The sequence below is a fragment of the Botrytis deweyae genome, assembly GCF_014898535.1.
Source record: "Botrytis deweyae strain B1 chromosome Unknown BDEW_021, whole genome shotgun sequence".
NCBI classification, from domain to species: domain Eukaryota; kingdom Fungi; phylum Ascomycota; class Leotiomycetes; order Helotiales; family Sclerotiniaceae; genus Botrytis; species Botrytis deweyae.
Window position 1 is genome coordinate 276758 of NW_024066228.1, and position 17964 is coordinate 294721.

The 17964-nt window shown below is 43.0% G+C and overlaps 8 protein-coding genes across 8 annotated transcripts; 3 read left to right on the plus strand and 5 right to left on the minus strand.

Moving 5' to 3' along the window:
• Positions 1-121: 121 nt before the first annotated feature.
• Positions 122-1389, minus strand: EAE98_008233 (uncharacterized protein; the record flags this gene model as incomplete). Its single annotated transcript, XM_038955856.1, has 3 exons — positions 122-417; positions 473-1079; positions 1129-1389. The coding sequence occupies 3 exons, from the start codon at positions 1387-1389 to the stop codon at positions 122-124; spliced, it is 1164 nt and encodes a 387-aa protein (XP_038807722.1).
• A 1097-nt stretch (positions 1390-2486) lies between these two features.
• EAE98_008234 (uncharacterized protein) lies at positions 2487-3557 on the minus strand (the record flags this gene model as incomplete). Its single annotated transcript, XM_038955857.1, has 1 exon — positions 2487-3557. The coding sequence occupies one exon, from the start codon at positions 3555-3557 to the stop codon at positions 2487-2489; it is 1071 nt and encodes a 356-aa protein (XP_038807723.1).
• A 758-nt stretch (positions 3558-4315) lies between these two features.
• EAE98_008235 (uncharacterized protein) lies at positions 4316-5785 on the plus strand (the record flags this gene model as incomplete). Its single annotated transcript, XM_038955858.1, has 2 exons — positions 4316-4648; positions 4703-5785. 2 exons carry the CDS (start codon positions 4316-4318, stop codon positions 5783-5785), a joined length of 1416 nt encoding a protein of 471 aa, XP_038807724.1.
• Positions 5786-6037: 252 nt separating this feature from the next.
• On the minus strand, positions 6038-9399 carry EAE98_008236 (uncharacterized protein). The gene is made up of 3 exons (XM_038955859.1): positions 9002-9399; positions 6915-8948; positions 6038-6861 (listed from the first exon to the last, which is right to left on the minus strand). Exons 1-3 carry the CDS (start codon positions 9309-9311, stop codon positions 6371-6373), a joined length of 2835 nt encoding a protein of 944 aa, XP_038807725.1. The 5' UTR covers positions 9312-9399; the 3' UTR covers positions 6038-6370.
• Positions 9400-9971: 572 nt separating this feature from the next.
• Positions 9972-11876, plus strand: EAE98_008237 (uncharacterized protein; the record flags this gene model as incomplete). The annotated part of the gene is made up of 4 exons (XM_038955860.1): positions 9972-9986; positions 10041-10158; positions 10215-10925; positions 11296-11876. 4 exons carry the CDS (start codon positions 9972-9974, stop codon positions 11874-11876), a joined length of 1425 nt encoding a protein of 474 aa, XP_038807726.1.
• A 604-nt stretch (positions 11877-12480) lies between these two features.
• Positions 12481-14196, minus strand: EAE98_008238 (uncharacterized protein; the record flags this gene model as incomplete). The annotated part of the gene is made up of 1 exon (XM_038955861.1): positions 12481-14196. One exon carries the CDS (start codon positions 14194-14196, stop codon positions 12481-12483), a length of 1716 nt encoding a protein of 571 aa, XP_038807727.1.
• A 1041-nt stretch (positions 14197-15237) lies between these two features.
• EAE98_008239 (uncharacterized protein) lies at positions 15238-15834 on the minus strand (the record flags this gene model as incomplete). The annotated part of the gene is made up of 1 exon (XM_038955862.1): positions 15238-15834. The coding sequence occupies one exon, from the start codon at positions 15832-15834 to the stop codon at positions 15238-15240; it is 597 nt and encodes a 198-aa protein (XP_038807728.1).
• Positions 15835-16180: 346 nt separating this feature from the next.
• Positions 16181-17653, plus strand: EAE98_008240 (uncharacterized protein). Its single transcript, XM_038955863.1, has 2 exons — positions 16181-16760; positions 16820-17653. Exons 1-2 carry the CDS (start codon positions 16269-16271, stop codon positions 17171-17173), a joined length of 846 nt encoding a protein of 281 aa, XP_038807729.1. The 5' UTR covers positions 16181-16268; the 3' UTR covers positions 17174-17653.
• Positions 17654-17964: the final 311 nt, after the last annotated feature.

Below are 17964 nucleotides of genomic sequence, written 5' to 3' on the forward strand. Positions count from 1 at the left end.
TGTTTCTCCTCTCACACACATGTCCTACATCTTCCCAAACAATTGAACATGCATTCCATGATCCCCAAAACGCCAATCTCAAATTATCCCCTTAATACTTTTCCCTTTCATATTAACCACACTATTTCTTTCCACCTGCTCTCCTGGCCTTTCCAGGTCGAGATTTGGCACCACCCTTAGCACCACCTCCCTTCATTTTCTTGACCGAGAATCCAGACAAATCTCCACTACTCATGGCATCACCACTCTTCTTAAATCTCTTCTTACCACCATGTCCGAATTTTTCGTCTTTCTTTTGTCTCTTGTTTGGTCCTCCCTTACGATCATTTCGACCACCAGTAGATTTGGTTTCTTCTTCGAGAGCAACATCAAAGAGATCTGCTTCGTTTGTGTTCTCATTGTCGGCACCTTGACGTTCTGTTATTTGTTAGTATATGTTATCAACCCACATTGAAAATGGATTGCGACATACTTCTCTTCAAAGTCTTGATTTTATCCAAAGTTTGTTTCCTTTCTTTGTCTCTCTCTTGTAATTTGGCGACTTGAACTTGCTTTCCGAATTTCTTCAAATCTCTCTGTTTCCTTGCATCTGCAGATGCCTTCTTTCCAGCAGCTTCATCGATTAACTTTCTCTTGATCTTCTCCATATGTTCATCGGCCTTTACCATTTCCGCGAAATAATCGGTAGGTCTAGTAAATGAAACACCTTCTGCCTTTAAGAGCAATCGCGCAGATTTGACAGCCTCGAGTGATTGGGAATAGAATGCCAATTCGCGCTTCAAATCATCAGAAACATCTTCGATTTCCGTAGGTTTAGCAGATGTAATAGATTGATGTTCGGAGAATGGGAGATTTGCGACTGGAAGAGCGATTCGTTTGAGGGCTGCGGTAAGAGCAATTGTATTGTTTATGGTGAGACGTTGATGAGGGATCATATCTTCTCTTTCTTCATCTTCAAGATCTTCAAGGTCGGACATGGGAATATCTTCATCATCTTCGTCTTCGTCATCCTCTTCTTCATCGTCATCTCCACCAAGGGAAGAATCACTATCACTTTCGTCGATTGCTGCGAAGTCAATCTATATGATTATTAGTATTGGTAAATAATGGATTTGAAAGCGCGTATACTTCAGTAGGACCATTTCCTTCCTCCTCTTCCTCATCATCTTCACTATCACCCTCTTCAGCATCCTCATCCTCCTCATCACCACTTTCTTCCTCAACATCCTCCCATTCCTGTTCAACCTTTCCTTTCTTCGAGCTCTTCTCCTCAACCTTCGCAGGCTTTCCCTTTCTCGCAAGTTTAGCCTGTTTCTTTTGATGTTGTTTTTGGAAATCGATTTTCTTATCGGCTGCAAGCGCCATCTTCAATTTGCTTTTGGTGACCATTTTGACGGTGTTGTGCACTGTCAATTGAGGATCGAATGTTTTGGTTACTGAGCTTGCGAAATTCGAGATTTATTTTTTGATGCGGGAATCTTTTTTTCGAGCTCGGACAAATTATGATTGGCGCTAAGACCTCACCGCCCTGGCATATAATTGTGCAAATTATGAAAGATGTGCTCGGGAAAATATTCGTTGCATTCAATTCCTATCAACTCGGTTCTATGGATTATATCGTGTTCATTGATATAATATAACCTTGTTGTTGGAGCACAACGAAGCATGAGGAAGTATACGGTTTCATGTCGTTATATCACGAATGTAATCTTCTCAATTAACAAAAATATCGAGCGCGGTCTTATCAGCGGATTAGCCAAAGAGTAAACTTCTCGTCCACTAATATATTATTGTTTTTCTGTCTTCCTCTCGCGAGTAGACATTGTCATTATTTGATGTTTCATACACGTGAAATCCAGGTACTTGATTCAATTACCAGAATCTCCAGACTACTGCATCTAACCGTTCGGATCTAGTAGCGAACCTGGATCCTTTTTAGTACTTGCCCGGCCGGCATACAAGAACAGTACACCACCCAATCTCTACTCGGTAAAATGGTTATCATCTTGGAAATAATCAAGAAAGTAATGAATATTACTCTGCATAGACAGCGAAAGTATTCTTTCTCTTCGTATCAACGAAAAGGCCTGTACGCGTCCCATCATATGACCCATCTAGATATAGTATCCTCCCGCACACGAATACTAGCAGATCGGAAGGCGACAAGATATTTATTACCAGACTTGGTGATAAATTTGATGGTACCTATAGCTCAACGATCATCTGCGATATCAGATCCATCAGACCATAGCCAGCCTTCCACTTCCTCGGATGAGAGCTCTATAAATGAAGAGAAGAGTCAAATAATTCATGTGCTCATTGATCGTCCATGGTGATTCCCATCTCCATTGCACGTCGAACGTATCCATTGATTTTCGTTTGCTTTGCAAGCCAATCTTCACTTGACGTGAACATCGACAAGACTTTTATAAAATCCTTAAATGCACCTTCATCCGTAAATTAACATTATCATTAAATATAGCATTTCAATCTCCACTAATTTTCGCATGCCGAAAGTACTTCATACCAACCCAAGCAACAACTACCCAGACCCAAGCCATTACTGACGTCAAAATGATCAATGCAGGATAATATCCTACAATTGGTAGTGTTGGATCATCCTCCAACTCAGGAGGTGCATAAGGAGTTTCTCCAACATCCCAAGCCCAACTCCATACCCCTAGACATGAACCCATACCAGTAACAAACACAATCCATGTTACAATTAGTATAACCCATCCCCACCACTCAGTCTCCGAGTAATCCCATTCAGCATCTGGTAAAGGTAGTGGACTTGCGGCGAGTCCACCTACAGATAATGGAGATTTTTGTTTTTGAGATGGCCGACGACGAACTACAGAGCCTGCACCGGGTGGAAAGTATGAATCTGAACCAGATGATGGTGGTCCACCGCGAGCTGCAGCTGGTAGATTATGTGATGGAATACTGAGTAAGTCCTCTTCGTCCGTGGTAGATGTATAGGTTAGAGTTGGACTCGTGGCTGTCGTTGGTGATGTGACGATATGGTCATTAGCACCCATGGGAAGAGTTTTGATAGGTCGCAGTAGAGTGTTATTATTTCTGTTGGCTAAGCCATCCATGGAAGGACGAGGAGTTTCGTCAGATATCCCCAATCCAAGAACATTCACAGGTCGAATGTTCTCGGGTGAAGCGGGATGTAGCATTGTGTTGTTAGAATATTGATTGTATTGCGTGGAATCGAGAGGAATTGTTTTGGACTCTTTCCTATCTCTTTGAGCTCCTCGACCAAGAAGTGCAACCTTTCTCAATGAGCCTTTTCTTCTTCTGGTCTTCTGCTGCTGAACTGCAACAGCCATAGCTCTACTAGTCGATCTCTTTGGTGACATTGGTTCGTCCCGAGGCGGAGAATCTGGACTGCGAGGCCCGGATAAGAAAGATAGTTTAGACATGATGTTTCCAGATAATGTTCTTCTGTGCGCCCCCTGCTTGGGTTCGGCTTGCATTTCTTCGGGTTCGTTGACTAATTCCCCAGCATGGTCATGTGAAATACCATTTGTACCAACTTCTTTCTCCATAATTTCGTAAATGACTCTGATAACAAGTGTTACGAAAGCAGATTCATGCCGAGAAGATATAAGTTTGCGCTTCTAGGATGAGTTCTTCACGCAAATGTTGAAGAACGCAAGCTTCGTCCACAATTGTCTGATGGTCGAAGGACACGTGGTTTCGTAACTTCACATTCCAATTCGTGATTGACTCTTCTGTAGTGACAGTTTAAACAAGTAGAGGTAGTAATCTAATTGGCTTTCCCAGATGGTTGCTGAGCGTCTAAGCGCTTGAGGAAATTGAACGTGTTATACCGATGATGAGAGCTTCAGATGTCGATAACAATCAAAATACCGAGTTACGATGTCCAAGTAGATCTGACAATCCAGGATCTTTTAGACCGCCGTATCGAAGGATATTCATGAATATATTCAAATGAATCTAGTTTTGATGGTTGTGATGGAGAAAGCTTTGGTTATGGGGTCTGTTGGGTCTAGAGCTTTGCTTAAGCTTAATATCAGACGAGGTTGAATTGAGGTAAAATCTGGCTTACGTAAACTCAACCGTCTTGCATAATGCCAGGCGGTGACACTAATCCCTCGTCCAGATATCCAAAATAGGAAGCAGATAGATTACCAGATCCATTTATATATCACAACCATTTTCCATGACGAATTACGAAACGTTTCGTACCAATTGCGCATAATAAATGGATGAATTGATGATATCTTCAACCAATTGATGAACCGTGTTTTCATGAAACCCCAAATTTACTAAATATCAAACCATGGCTTCAAGCCTTCCTATTCCAGCACCCCCGAGGACACCCACTCCTCCAACTCCTATTCCACAAGAGCAAGGCAGATATACATGGGAACACCAAGATGGCACTTCACGAACCGTGCACTCAGAGATACTTTTGGATCCCAATGCTCTCTCACCTACATTCTCAAACTCAGGTAGATTTGGTTCAATGGGAACCCCAATGTCTCCTCCTTCGGGCTTCTCAAGTCCCAACCTTCAACCAGACGGAATGATGAGCGTACCACCTGCCAGAGGAGCTGCGAATCCTTTTAACTTTCAAACACAAACTATAAAAGATGCGCCAGTTGCCAAATCGGTATGCGAATGTTAAATAATGACATTAGATCTCTCAACTAACACAATGTACCAGAATATTGGCCAGCGAAGAGGTCATAGATATAAACACAGTAGTGTCTCAACTCAACATCAAATCTTCCTCGAGCCCCCTCCTCGAGCACCCCTCGCACTCCCCGCCTCTCTCCCCATACCCACCTTTAAAGAAGCATGGAAAAGCATGTCCAAAGAACAAACTACGCGAATAGCCTGGTGTCTCTGCCACGCTTTGATATCCGCCTTCGTTCTCTATAGCGCCCAAGGTTCTCTCGCCCTTACCGCCCTATCCCATCTTATATTTTTCGATGCCGTATCTGCCACTATTTGTGTCGTGGTGGATGTATTCTGCAATTTCGAAGTTTGGAAACGATCTTCTATCCGTCATCCATTTGGGCTCGAACGTGCAGAAGTATTAGCGGGGTTCGCCATGTCGGTTTTCCTACTCTTCATGGGTTTCGATCTTATATCTCACAACCTAAAACACGTTTTGGAAGGATTAGGCGACCACTCTCCTCATCACCCTCATTCTCATCAACGAGTTAGTCCCGGCTCGGTTGACACCGCCGCTTTACTCTCAATAGTAGCGACTCTCGTCTCAGCAATTGGGCTCAAGAACCACGCAAGAATAGGAAAAGCAATGCGTTTCGCCTATATATCATTTCTCCCTTCCGTCCTTTCAAATCCTTCGCATTTCCTAACTCTTAGTTGCAGCACTATCATGCTTCTCCTCCCTCTCTTAACCATTTCTCTCTATATCTGGCTCGACCGTCTTCTCTGTACCGTCATCGCGGTCTCCATGTTCCTTCTCGGTGTCCGTCTAGCTACCGCTCAGGGACTCATGCTTTTGATGTCCTACTCCGGTGCTGGAGTTTCAGAAGTTATGAAGGAAATTGAGTCCGAACCAACAGTGTCCACTGTTGAAGAAGCGAGATTTTGGCAAGTACACTATGGATTGTGTATGGCAAATCTCAAGTTAAGAGTCAGGGGCGATGAAGGAAATGTATTGAAATTGAGAGAGAAAATTAAGACCTTGATTAGAAATAGACTAGGGGGTGGATATGGAAAAGGTGGAGGGATGAAGTGGGAAGTGACGACACAATTGGTTGTTGATGGTAAATGATTTTATTGGGATACCTTTTATGTTTTATTCTTCTTGTATGAGCCAACGATTATGAGCATTGGTCGGACAGGACAATTGGCGGCCATTAATAGTTATCTAGTTCCAATTCACCTCTTGATGTAACAAGGCGCATCCAAGGTTTTCATGGAAAAGGGGGCACTGATTTGTAGTGCAAATAGCATTGATCACTTTAAATATACCATTATTTGCATACTCAATCACGATACATTGCTCCAAATCTTCATCGTCTCCCACATATTGGAGTCTTCACATTCGAGTCTAGGACACGTACACGTGAAACAAAATGAACGCAAAGTAAGATTGAGAATAGAACCAAAAAAGTCGTTGCATTCATCATCATGTCATGTAGAGCGGATAAAGGAATAGGTATCTATCTCCTCGACAACCACCACCAAACAACCGTCAACCCCAAGAAGGATATACAATATTTTCGTACTATTCCTTTTCAATCAATCCCTAACGCCGTGAATATTCATTGCTTGCTTTCGCTTGCTCGCTTGCTAGTAATTCTTCATCAATCCAACCTCCCCTTCACATTCCATTTTCGCCAAAATGTTCTATCAACTAAAATAAACTCCATCCACCCCTTCCATTTTCTTTTCCACCAGGTCCTCTCACACCCTCCTTTCCAGGTCCTCCCCTCCCATTCTTGGGTCCCCTCTGAGGTCTTCTTGCCTCCCCATTATCCAACTCGCGTAAATCTCTCAGCCCTTCCATTTTCCCCAAGACCAACTCTAATAACTCTTTCCTCCTAATTACCTCTAGATGTCTCTCAACCTTCTTATCCTCTCTCGCAAACTTCTCAACTTCTTCTTTTGTTAAACCTCTGCCTAATCTTTGATCCAATTCTCTAGGGAATTGGTAGAAAAATTCGGAGAGAAGTTCGACGTTCAGAAAAAGGACAGCAGTTGAGGTAAGTTTGGTGGAGACGACGTCGAGGAAGACTTCGGGACAATAGTACTTGTTTTTCAAGGAGGCACATTGGGGGGATTTTAGGGCTTTGAGTCGAAGAGCAAGGAGGGTAGAGCGATCGCGGAGAAAGACGGCTTCACGACCTGATTGGAGTGTTAGCAATTTGCATAAAAGATAGAAGAGGATATGAAAATACCTTTTTGCAATAAAGCAGAACTGAATCCACCAGCACCACTAGCGTCACCATCAACAATAATTTCACCCTTTCTAGCTTTATCCACAAAACTCATCACATCTCTCAACTTCTTTCTTCCACCAACGTGTTGCTCCAAATTCTTAGATGCATCTTCACAAGCTTTGAGTTCATTCTTCAACACAGAGGTGACATTTTCTCTACCTCGTGACCATTCACTGTCTTCAACATCGATTTCAAACTTATATGGCTTTATACAGTTCTCAACTTGATCACTTGTACTATAGAACCTCTCGTTCAAAATGCCAGCTGCAGCATCGGTGATAGCTTGACGAGCGAATGGATGAGCTGCAAACGTCGATTGGGATATTAAACGATCAACATGGCTTTGAATTGCATTGGCTACAACTTGAGTTGCAAGACGACCAATACCGAGTTTGGTGAGGGCAGAGGTAGAGGCATCAAGTTTACGATGCCAGAATAGGGAGTCTGGGTCAGCTGTTGGGAGCTCGGCTAGTGTATTGGGTTCTGGTGACGAAGGTGAAAGATCCGAAATAGGTCTGTTCCAGTAACGTGCTGCTAAAAGATCTAGCACTCGTTGATCAAGCTCTTCTTTTAGCATCTCACGAACTTGTGGCCGCCCAAAAGTTTCGGCAAATTCCTTAAATGAATGCTTGAAAGCGTCCAGACTCTCAGCAAGGTAAGATTCTGCAGATAGAGGACGGTCATTATATTGAACCTTGAACTCATAAGTTGCTTCTTCAAGCTCTTGGTGGATGGCATCGCTAGTAGTTTGAAGACTCGCCGCCATGGTTTGTTCGAGTACATGCATGAGCTTCTTACGGAGAGTGGTAGTGCCAACATTTAGTCCAGCATCAGGTCCATACTCTATAGGGTGAGATGAAAAGAATGCGTGCTCATTCTTGATGATGGCTTCCGAGATGCTTCCATTTCCTGCTTTGAACAATGATCTAGTTTGTGATTGTTGTGGTGCTCGTGACACAACACCAACATAACCGAGTCTTAAGGGGTATTTTCGATCATTGAGGATGGAGACTCCTCTGGCAGGATCGACAAGGTCCATCTTTGTGATGACACCAATAGTACGTTCACCTCGTGGATCAACTCTTCGACTTGCTCGCAAAGCAGTTGAGTTGGCTAAATCCACGTCTGCAGCAGAAATAGCAAGAATGACATTGGGAGGCTGAATGTACTTGTCGCACAAATCGGCTATTTTCTGCTTCAATTGCGCGGGTTGATCTTCACCAACAACCTGAATATATCCAGGAAGATCGATGAGGGATAGATCAGGGACATGGGGTGACGAGATGGTCAACTGAATTGGGTCATCGGAAACACATTCTGTGTCAGGAACGGCCAAATTCAATTCCGTCAATGTCCTTTGGATATGTGAGAAGTCGGTAATCTTTCCTAGACCAAGAGCAGGAAATTCTCCATATTCCGCCTGTGAATCAGGGGTGTTGACGAGGGTCAACTCTATGGGTCGCCGTGTGACCATATTTGAACCCTTGGGTAAGAATTCGTGTCCTACGATTGCTTCTAGCACAGAGCTTTTCCCCGATGATTGTGAACCAATAACCACAATTGATGGTAAAGTAAGAGCGTTTGACTGTCCCACAGTCTGCAATATCGTTCTGATCTCAATCATTTTTTTGGTCAAAACCATCATTTGGTCATCTCGGGCAGCAACTGCTGGAGATCTATCGTCTTCTGAATATTGATCATATCCGTAGGCGGCAGCACTTCCTGCTGCAGCTGCAGCTCCCATTCTACTTTGTTTAGGTGGTTCCCCGCCAGGGCCCCCACCCCCACCTCCACCATTTCCTTCCCCAATCTCTTCATGAATTCGTAATACCTTTTGCATCCACTCAGGCAACTCAACGGATTCCTTTGTTTTCTCCCACCCTGATCGTGTTTGACTTGCAATATCTTTTGCACTGCCGAACAAACCGCCTGCTACTCCAGACACAGTATTCGTTGTTGAGTTGAAGATGTCTGCAACATAATTACCAGCCTCTGCAGATGTCCAAAGTTAGCACGCTTTTAACAGGAGGAGCGGATAAACTAACGGGTAGCCTGGTATTGAATATATGCTAAACCACCAACAGTCACTCCAGCGAAAAGAGCAGGTATTCTCGCAAACTTTAACAATATGTTTGGTAGGATGCGAACAAATGAAGCATTTCGAACGACTACAGCATTCGAGAATGGTGTATGTCCTGCTGGCCATAATCTTCCTCTTGCAATACGAACGGCAGACTCTGATCTGAGTAGACCACCGGCGGTAGATACCGCCTTATGATGGAAATGTCTGGCAGATTGTGAGTTGATACGTTGAGCCGCGGGCAGAAGCCTCGCCGATAGCAGCCTCCCACTCATACTGGGCAAACTTAAGATTGTATCAATCCTTTAGGAAAATGTAAAATCATGAGGCAATAAATTTCATTCTGCTGGTTTTGTTGTCCACTTGGTATATGGGTGTTTGAATTCCACATGTTCTTGCATGAATAAAGGTCGAATCAGAAGTGGCGTGCAATGTCTGTGGCTGGTGAGTTTTGATTGTGGCTTGATAACGAACTTCAATTTTGGCGGGCGGCTGAGAGAGAATGGATGAGATCAAAGGAAACCCCCATAATGTCCAGCCTTGAGGGGTTATCAGACGATAACAACTCCACAACAATTATAATATTTTGTTTGCTAAATTTCCTGTATATCCTCAATTCCTAGTTGTACATACTCTTGGATCTACAAATCATCAATGAAACTACTGCCGAGATTGGAATTTCTCAACTTGCTTCTTTTATTCGTTGGGCTTGGATCTTAATTTATGTCTCAGCACCCAACAGATTACGCCATACCGTTATTTCCCCTTCAGCCTCGCGATTGCTCCCTTGAGTGCGAGCAAACAACTCCCAACGCTCCTTGACTTGTTAGCAACAGATATTACACGGCCATATCCCATTTGTATTCATTGAATTTTCGGAGAGTTGCCCCCAAAGTATCGAAGTCTCAAGAACCTAAACCTCGACGAAAGACAAGATGTGTCGCTTTCTGGTGAGCCAAACAACTCCAACTCTTGGATAGCAGCAGAATACTCATGATAGCAAGGTATATAAAGGCTCAGATGCCATCTTGCTTTCTAAAATCATTTTGGAACCCACCCACTCAATTCTTAATCAGTCTTTCGACTCTCGCCTTCGTTTGGACATGAGAAGACCTCACAATGGTTAGTAGTTTCTGATCTTCGTGGTTCGTGAACACGGTGACTCATGATGTTTGCAGGCGATGGATTTGGTATTGGTTATTACACAGAACCTGAACTTGGACCTGAGCCATGTATCTTCACATCTACTATTCCTGCGTGGAACTGCATCAACCTTCAACGAATTGCTTCAAAGACCGCTTCACCACTTATATTTGCTCACGTACGAGCTACGACCGAAGGTTCCCTCAGCGATGATAATTGCCACCCTTTCTCCCACGGGAGTCTGATGTGGATGCATAATGGTGGATTGGGTGGTTGGAAACACATCAAAAGACGCCTGGGTGAAAGACTCGCCGACAAATGGTATCTTGGAGTTCACGGAGGAACCGACAGTGAATGGGCATTCGCATTATACCTGGACACACTCGAGAGAATGGGTCATAACCCAAGTGCTCCACCAGCCGAGGGATTTGGTCCAACTGTTTTAAGGCATGCAATGCTAGCTACCATCAAACAGATCAACGATTTCATTGCCGCAATCCCAGAAAAGACAATCGAGGAAGAAAATTTGGATATTCGAAGCTTGTTGAATTTTGCAATAACAGACGGACATAGTATTGTCTGTACTCGTTATGTCAGTAGCAAAACCGATGAGGCAGCTAGTCTGTACTACTCTTCCGGCACTACATGGGAGGACAAAAGTAACAAGGGCGAATATCAAATGGATCGTCGTGATAAGGGTGCTGATATCGTCCTCGTTGCAAGTGAGCCGTTGACATTCGAAAGAGGTAAACATTATCCCTTATTTCCTACTTCTGTATCCCGTGCCCCACTACTTCATCTTGCCAAGGGCAAAGATGAAAAGCGGCAGTTATTGCCACAACCGAGTTCTACCTAGGTATTGAGTGAAGACTTTTGTCCCGTGAAGATCACCCAAACGAGGAATTAGAATTGGAAAATCGTCTTTATGTTGCACATCAGCAGATAGACGAAGATCAGGCGAGGATTGAAGCTCGACTATTTCGTGTGGTGGCTAGTGATTTATTTTTCAAATTTCTTCAGGGGCTCACGTCAAAATCCTGCATTTTCATTTACTCGCTTGTCTGGTGGCACTATTGCTGCAGCCATGTGGAGTAGACATTTCTAATACATTTACAGAAAGCTGGGTGACGGTTCCAACCAACTCCACTTTGACAATTCACAAGCAAACTGTTATGGTACATCCAATTATCGACGAGTATTATAACCACAACCCATATCATTCGCGATCCTCTCAATTCGTTACTGATAAGGGTCTCGTCACCAATGAAAAATCAACGCCAGCTCCTACACCAGCTCCTACTGGGTCTACACTATTACATCAGTCACTTGCCAGAACAATCAACCCATCATCAGCCATGTTATCACCAAGAGAAAATTATGATCCCAATACGGTAAATAACGCATCACACACCTCAGCAATCTCAGATATTAGACATGCCACACCCGCAGCATCTCGTCCCTCGATTCCTTCCAACAAGTCTGGAGAACAAGGCAACACCAAAAAGAAGCGAGCTGCGGCTCCTGCTCCTGCAATCGTACAAATACCAGCTAACACAATGAATGCTGGTGCATCAAATGGAATATCAGGAGTCGATTACATAGATACGCCTGATACGCCAGAGCTGACCAAAAATTCCGATAGCAGAAATAAAATCGCGCAGTATTTCCCAGAGCTGGATAGTATTGATCGAAATTGAGCCAAAGGCTAGTTAAATCAATAGTCTCAATTGGGTTGCTTTTTAGGACAGGCAGAGCGAGGTAGTGCTATTTGGGCTGGCGTCAAAATTAGAATGGGGAGTGCATCGGTTGCATATAGAGAAGGGCGTTTAGTGCGTGATGTAGGATTCCCCTTTAGTAATTGCAATTTTACATTGGTTTTGCAGATCGTTTCTGTTCTTTAAGTTGTGTCATCTTTGTCGTATGTATCTTTTTCTAGAATGAATATTTGTGAATACCCTCAAACTTTCGAACTCTTGAATGTGTTAAGTGAATATCCAGCATTGGGGATCCCAATGATAAATAAAGGCTTCAAATATGTTAGGAAAAGTTCTCCTACTTCAAAGATCCATTCATTCAATAATCAAGTCACTCCATCCTTAGAACTTCACAAGTACTCCTAAACAGATAATCACAAACTAAAGTCACAACACAAAAACGATTCCTCACATTCCTCAAAACAAAGACGCGCTTGTATAATTCCTACAATTCTAACAACTAAAACCCATGCCATAAAAGTAATCACCCACGCTGATCAATACACTCAATATCCAGCTCCAGCTCCAAAGACCCCGACCCAGAAGCTCAGTAATAATTAGACCAACCACTTTCATCATCGCTATCCTCGCCATAATAATCATCCGATTCCAACGATTGCTGCGGCGTCAAATCTCGCTCGTTCACACTCCAATCAATCATTTCTACCGATAATCCCTTGTGTAAATTGAAATCTCCGCATTCGTATTCTCCCAATCCGTCGTAATCGAAGAGCGCCTTTCGTGCCGTCAAGATTTCGAGATATTGTTGATCGCACATATCGACCGCCGTGCTGAACTTTGTGATGAAGTGGCGGATTTTGCCGACTTGGTGGTCTGTCATTAAGTGCTTGATCAGACGATCGCGTGGTAGGTTTTTGTAGTGGCTGTTGTAGAGATGATGTTGGGATTGAATCTGGGCTTCTATCGCAGAGGTTGAATGTCTTTTGAAAGCTTTGGCGTAGCGCTTGAGGTATACTAAAGCGAGGCAGATCTTTTGTTGCCTGTTTGGATCTCGCATTTCCCATGTATTGTTTGAGAATCCTAATTGTTCATTCCTTCTCTCGACAGCATCGAATATGCCGCCGGGAACTTTCTCTGTCTTTATAAATGTCGTTAGTTCATGATTTGCATTCATGATTTGATTCCATTGTCGCTCGAGGTGCGTAAGGGCGTGCTTGCGATGTTCTTTGAATGTCCATTCGTCTTCGCCTGAATTCATGACAGCGTCTTGACAGTTGCGAAGTTCGAATTCAAGTGGATGAAGGGTTGGCTCGATAAAAGGATTGAAAGAACCTGTATCGAGGAACTCAGCGTACTCAAGGCACCTAGGATCAATCCGTGTGATATCCTCTCGTCTTACGCCCATTTGCATTTTGTAGGGTTGATACCGCTCAAAGGTTCGCGCGTAAGCCACGAGGTTCTTATGCATCATGTGTTGGATATCAAGGGGTTGTTGACCAGTTGTAAGTGTTTCTATCTCCGTCTTCAAGTCCGTCGGAAGTTCCCAGTCTGCTAGAGCTTCATCTCCCTCTCTAAATTTCTTCACTAACCCATCATCAGCGAGTTGAATGACATCAGGAACATCGGTTGCGCAAGCTTCTTTGATTGCACATGTCTGGATATTGCGGAGGATTTTCAAAGGCTTCAAGATCTGCTCGTAGCTGTCGAAAGAATAATGGTTGTCCCGACCATAGTCCAAGCCGCAAGGCAGAATCAGGAGTTCCAACGATATCGGAGGATCTTGAGAGATGACTTCGCAAAAGTCACGTAAACTCCAAATTGGGTCCCAACTGCCACCAGAAGATGTGAGTCTACTAACTACCACCCGCCACTTGCGAACTCTCGACACAGTAGAGCAATTACCAAGACTTGGAATTGGAAATGGCATTTTGCTTTGGTTGTTCTGGTATCTCATAAGAGGGCATAGTTCCACCAGAGGTCCTTCAACATACTGTACGGCCGTTGGATTTTCATCATCACTTTCTGCACCCATATCCATAGAAAGGTGATTATCAACCCGAAAGCATGCGATGTAGAAGGTATTTTCTTTGTACAGAATATCCAAGGCCTCGACGTAAATTTGATGGCAGACCCTCAATAACTGTGGGGATAAGTCGTACATTGTATCAGCTCCATAGCTCGCACTTCTGGATACAGAATCTGCAGTGCCCAGAATCTTTTTGACTAGTAGTTCTTTGTAGATCTGAGTCCTGATTTCTAGAGGAACCTTATCTAAGAAGAGACAAACGCTGTTGGAGGCCATATTTAGGATTTTGAATGGTGGGTATTATTGAAAGAATGGATCGAAGTATGATTGGAAAATGATTGTCGAATAAAGTTGTTGTAGTAATATGAGAGAAGTTGCGAGAAGAAGAGAATTAATGTTTGTCGTTCTGTAGCTTGCCACCATTTCGGGAAGCAGCTCTGTTGGTGGAAAATAATGGTAAGAGGTTATGCAGAAAGGAAGAAATATATTCTCACCTTCGTCTTACAATATTCTCTCTACGGTGTCTATATATAGGTATCATTGTATTCCAATTTGATATCAATGGTAAAGTGAATCAAAACCATATTTCGAATGATTGTTGGTGAGGATAGATGGAGTTTATCGAGTGTCTCTGCAAAAAGCTCGTTTGAAATCTTCAACCAATCCCAAGAGATTCAATTCACCCGAGATTAAACTCATTCAGACATTAAGATTGTGTAGAATCTCCAAAAGAATTTACGACTTCTACTTATCTTCATCAGGGAGACTTCAATCAACCGAAAAATTGAACTCCCTGGTAAGATTGGAATAGTCTGAAATCTTCAACTTCCCTTTTGCACATGTCCGTGAATCTAGAAGTTTTGCGTAATCTTACAGATTCAGCTCACTTGGAAGATTAGATTCATTTCAAAGATGCATCCACCAAGGACTTTGTGTCTCTTTAAAAGACTGGAAAAATTATGTACCGGGAAATTGGTTGATGTTGAATGCTAATAAAAGGGGCTGCATTCATCAAATTGGAGCACAACTGACATCCCATAGATCATGTAGCTGCCCTGGTAAAGGTGTATTTGCCCGGCCTGTTTTCACGCTTTGCTTGCGTTTATTGAATGTTTGAAAGATCCAATGTAACCTTAATTCACTTGCATCGTGCAAGTTGCATGGTAACTTGTCATCTGAAATATACGCAATATGCAAGCTCCAGTGGGCAAGTTTTCATGAAATTGACTTAACATCACAGCTGTATAGCCATCCATTTCATATTCAACTATTGAAGGGAGGATGAAATGGACGCGAGCACAACCTAGACAAAACATTTCAACTTCCATCCCAAGGCTCGCCGATGATATTACTCTTCTGGCTTTGAAACGGTGCAACATCAACTTTCTTTGGCGTCATCATAACTCCCTGCAACCATTCAACATATGCAGGAAAACCAGTTACGCTCCCATAAATCCTTACTCTCTTCACTCCTCGCACACCCTCAAAGAGTCTCAGAACCTTATAATCTGAACCCCTAAACGTAGATTGTTCAACCCTTATTGTCAATTCATCCACCTCGCTAAAAGCTTCTTCTGCTTTCTTTGCAGAGAAATTCGGATCGCAATCCAGTCGAACAATTATATAGTATTTCTTGATATTAGATATCAATCTGGAGGAGCTGATAGTATTATATTTCCAACGCAAGCGCGGTAGTCCCGTAAGAAGATTGGGATGTGCTATGAAGACATTGCTACCGTAGAGGATTTGTTCGGCTTCATCATGGACTCTTCGACAGACGGATAGAATTTGTGGATATATATGTGGATCACTTCCTAGACGACGGGGTATTGATATGGATGGGATGATGAGGAGTAATTGGTAGATGTGGTTACGAATTTCTCCTGGGAGGTCAAGGAATGTGAGGGGCGTCATGGTTTGCGAAGCACTTCTTCTATTGTTGAAATCGCAACCTCGATGTACTGTTGTGAGTTTATATGGGGATGTATGAAAAGGTAGAGATGTTCGTTGAAATGTTTTCGTTGAAGTCTCTTCGAACAATCAACGATGTTTACGAGGTGAAGTGTTTTGTGAAGTGATACACGGATAAAGGGATGGGATCGCATCAATCTGATAAGATATCAAATTTGAGCACTGACTTTTGCGATAAGATCAAGATAAAATCTCGCGCTACAACCGGGAGCCGGGATTAAACTGAATCATTCAATGTTACTCTAAATTTAGTACGTGCTCACACGTGATGGTCTACTTGGATGAGACCTTGATCATGTTGACTCTTCACTTACAGATTACTTTGACATCGATACCCTCATTTACAAATTGTCGCCATTCATGACATATTCTTCATAATGACCACTGCATTCCTTCAGTTTCTTTCCTATTTGTTCGGTTGGATATACACAACATGTTGGTCGCTATCTTTTTATCCCCAACCAATCTTGAACTTTAGGCGCAAATCTACTTCAGGAGCCGCAATCGATTTCCCGTTCCTCAACGTGCTAGGCTTTGCTGCATACTTTGTATCTACAGTCTCATTCCTTTATGCGCCAGAAATCAGACGTGAATATGCTTTGCGAAATAATGGGCATACCCCGACTGTTCAATTCAATGATCTCGCTTTCGCTGTTCACGCCCTCTTCATGTGCTTTGTCATAATATCACAATATGAACCATCGATTTGGGGATTCGATAAACGAGGTAAAAGGGGCCCCGGCGCAAGAGTTAGCAAATCTATCATGGGTTTGTCGGTAGCATGTATTGTTGGAGTCGCGACTTCGGTGGTTGTTGTCATTGCGCGACAGGATGAAGATGTTGTAAGAGGGTGGGCATGGATCGATGTGGTAAGTTGAGGTCAAGCTGCGTCATTTGGTTACACTTGTGCTAACATCACTTCTCACAGGTTTATGTCGTATCATATGTCAAACTAGTTATCACGACTGTTAAATATATGCCTCAAGTTCTTACGAATTATCGCAACCGATCCACCACTGGTTGGTCAATAGGGGGGATACTACTGGATTTCGCAGGTGGAGTCCTATCCATTTTACAATTAGGGATTGATAGTTATCTACAGGGAGATTGGTCGGGAGTAACGGGCAATCCAGTCAAACTCATGTTGGGCAATGTGAGCATCTTCTTCGATGTCATTTTCATTGTTCAGCATTACATTCTGTACAAAGGTAATGGAGGTGATACACCATTGGATGAAGAAGATCCTTTACTCGCGCCGGATAGGGAGCAGAGAATTGAATAGAGAGAGACGAAGAGACAGGGAGCAGAGGATTGATTAGAGAGAGATGAAGAGATAGCGAGCATTTCTCTATGGCGTTATAGATACCCAGCGGTTGGATTATGAATAGAGGCGGACAATTAGTTATTGGATTTCGATGTAAGATATTAGCGCTTATCTAGGTAATTACAAATATATCATCTTGAGGAGTTGCAAGGTCAACAATTCTTATGCTCGCCCAAGTGGCTGGCATAACTTCATCATGATATGCAACCCAAATCAATTATCACATCGATTTGCTGTCGTGCACTGCTCAATGCTTAAAATAAGAGTTCCTAACAATGGTCATTTATTGAAGATGGAGTGGCCTTTGTTAGAAATGGAAATAGATATGGCACGGATATCTAGTACGGGACAGGACTATTAACGGATGTATGGACTGACGGGACAGGACCATTAACGGATGTATGGACTGACGGGACACAGCAAAAATGGACTTGTGAATATCTCTTGATGTTTTAAATCATCTATTTTAAAAATTGTTGTAATTGTTGATTAGAAATGAAACAATCGAAATGTGGACTTTAATATCAAACAGTTGAAGAATGAATTTGCTTAAATTATTGAAAGTTGGAAAGTGTTCTGTGAATCCATACACTCACCATGCCGCCTTCAAACCCCAAGAAGTGCAATGTAAGAAGGAAAACTCTCACCGGGTCTAAGCTTCCTATATATTCGAAAGATCCGGCCATCACTCAACAACAAACACAACACCAAGCGGCTTTAGCTCACTTGGGAGAGCGCCAGACTGAAGT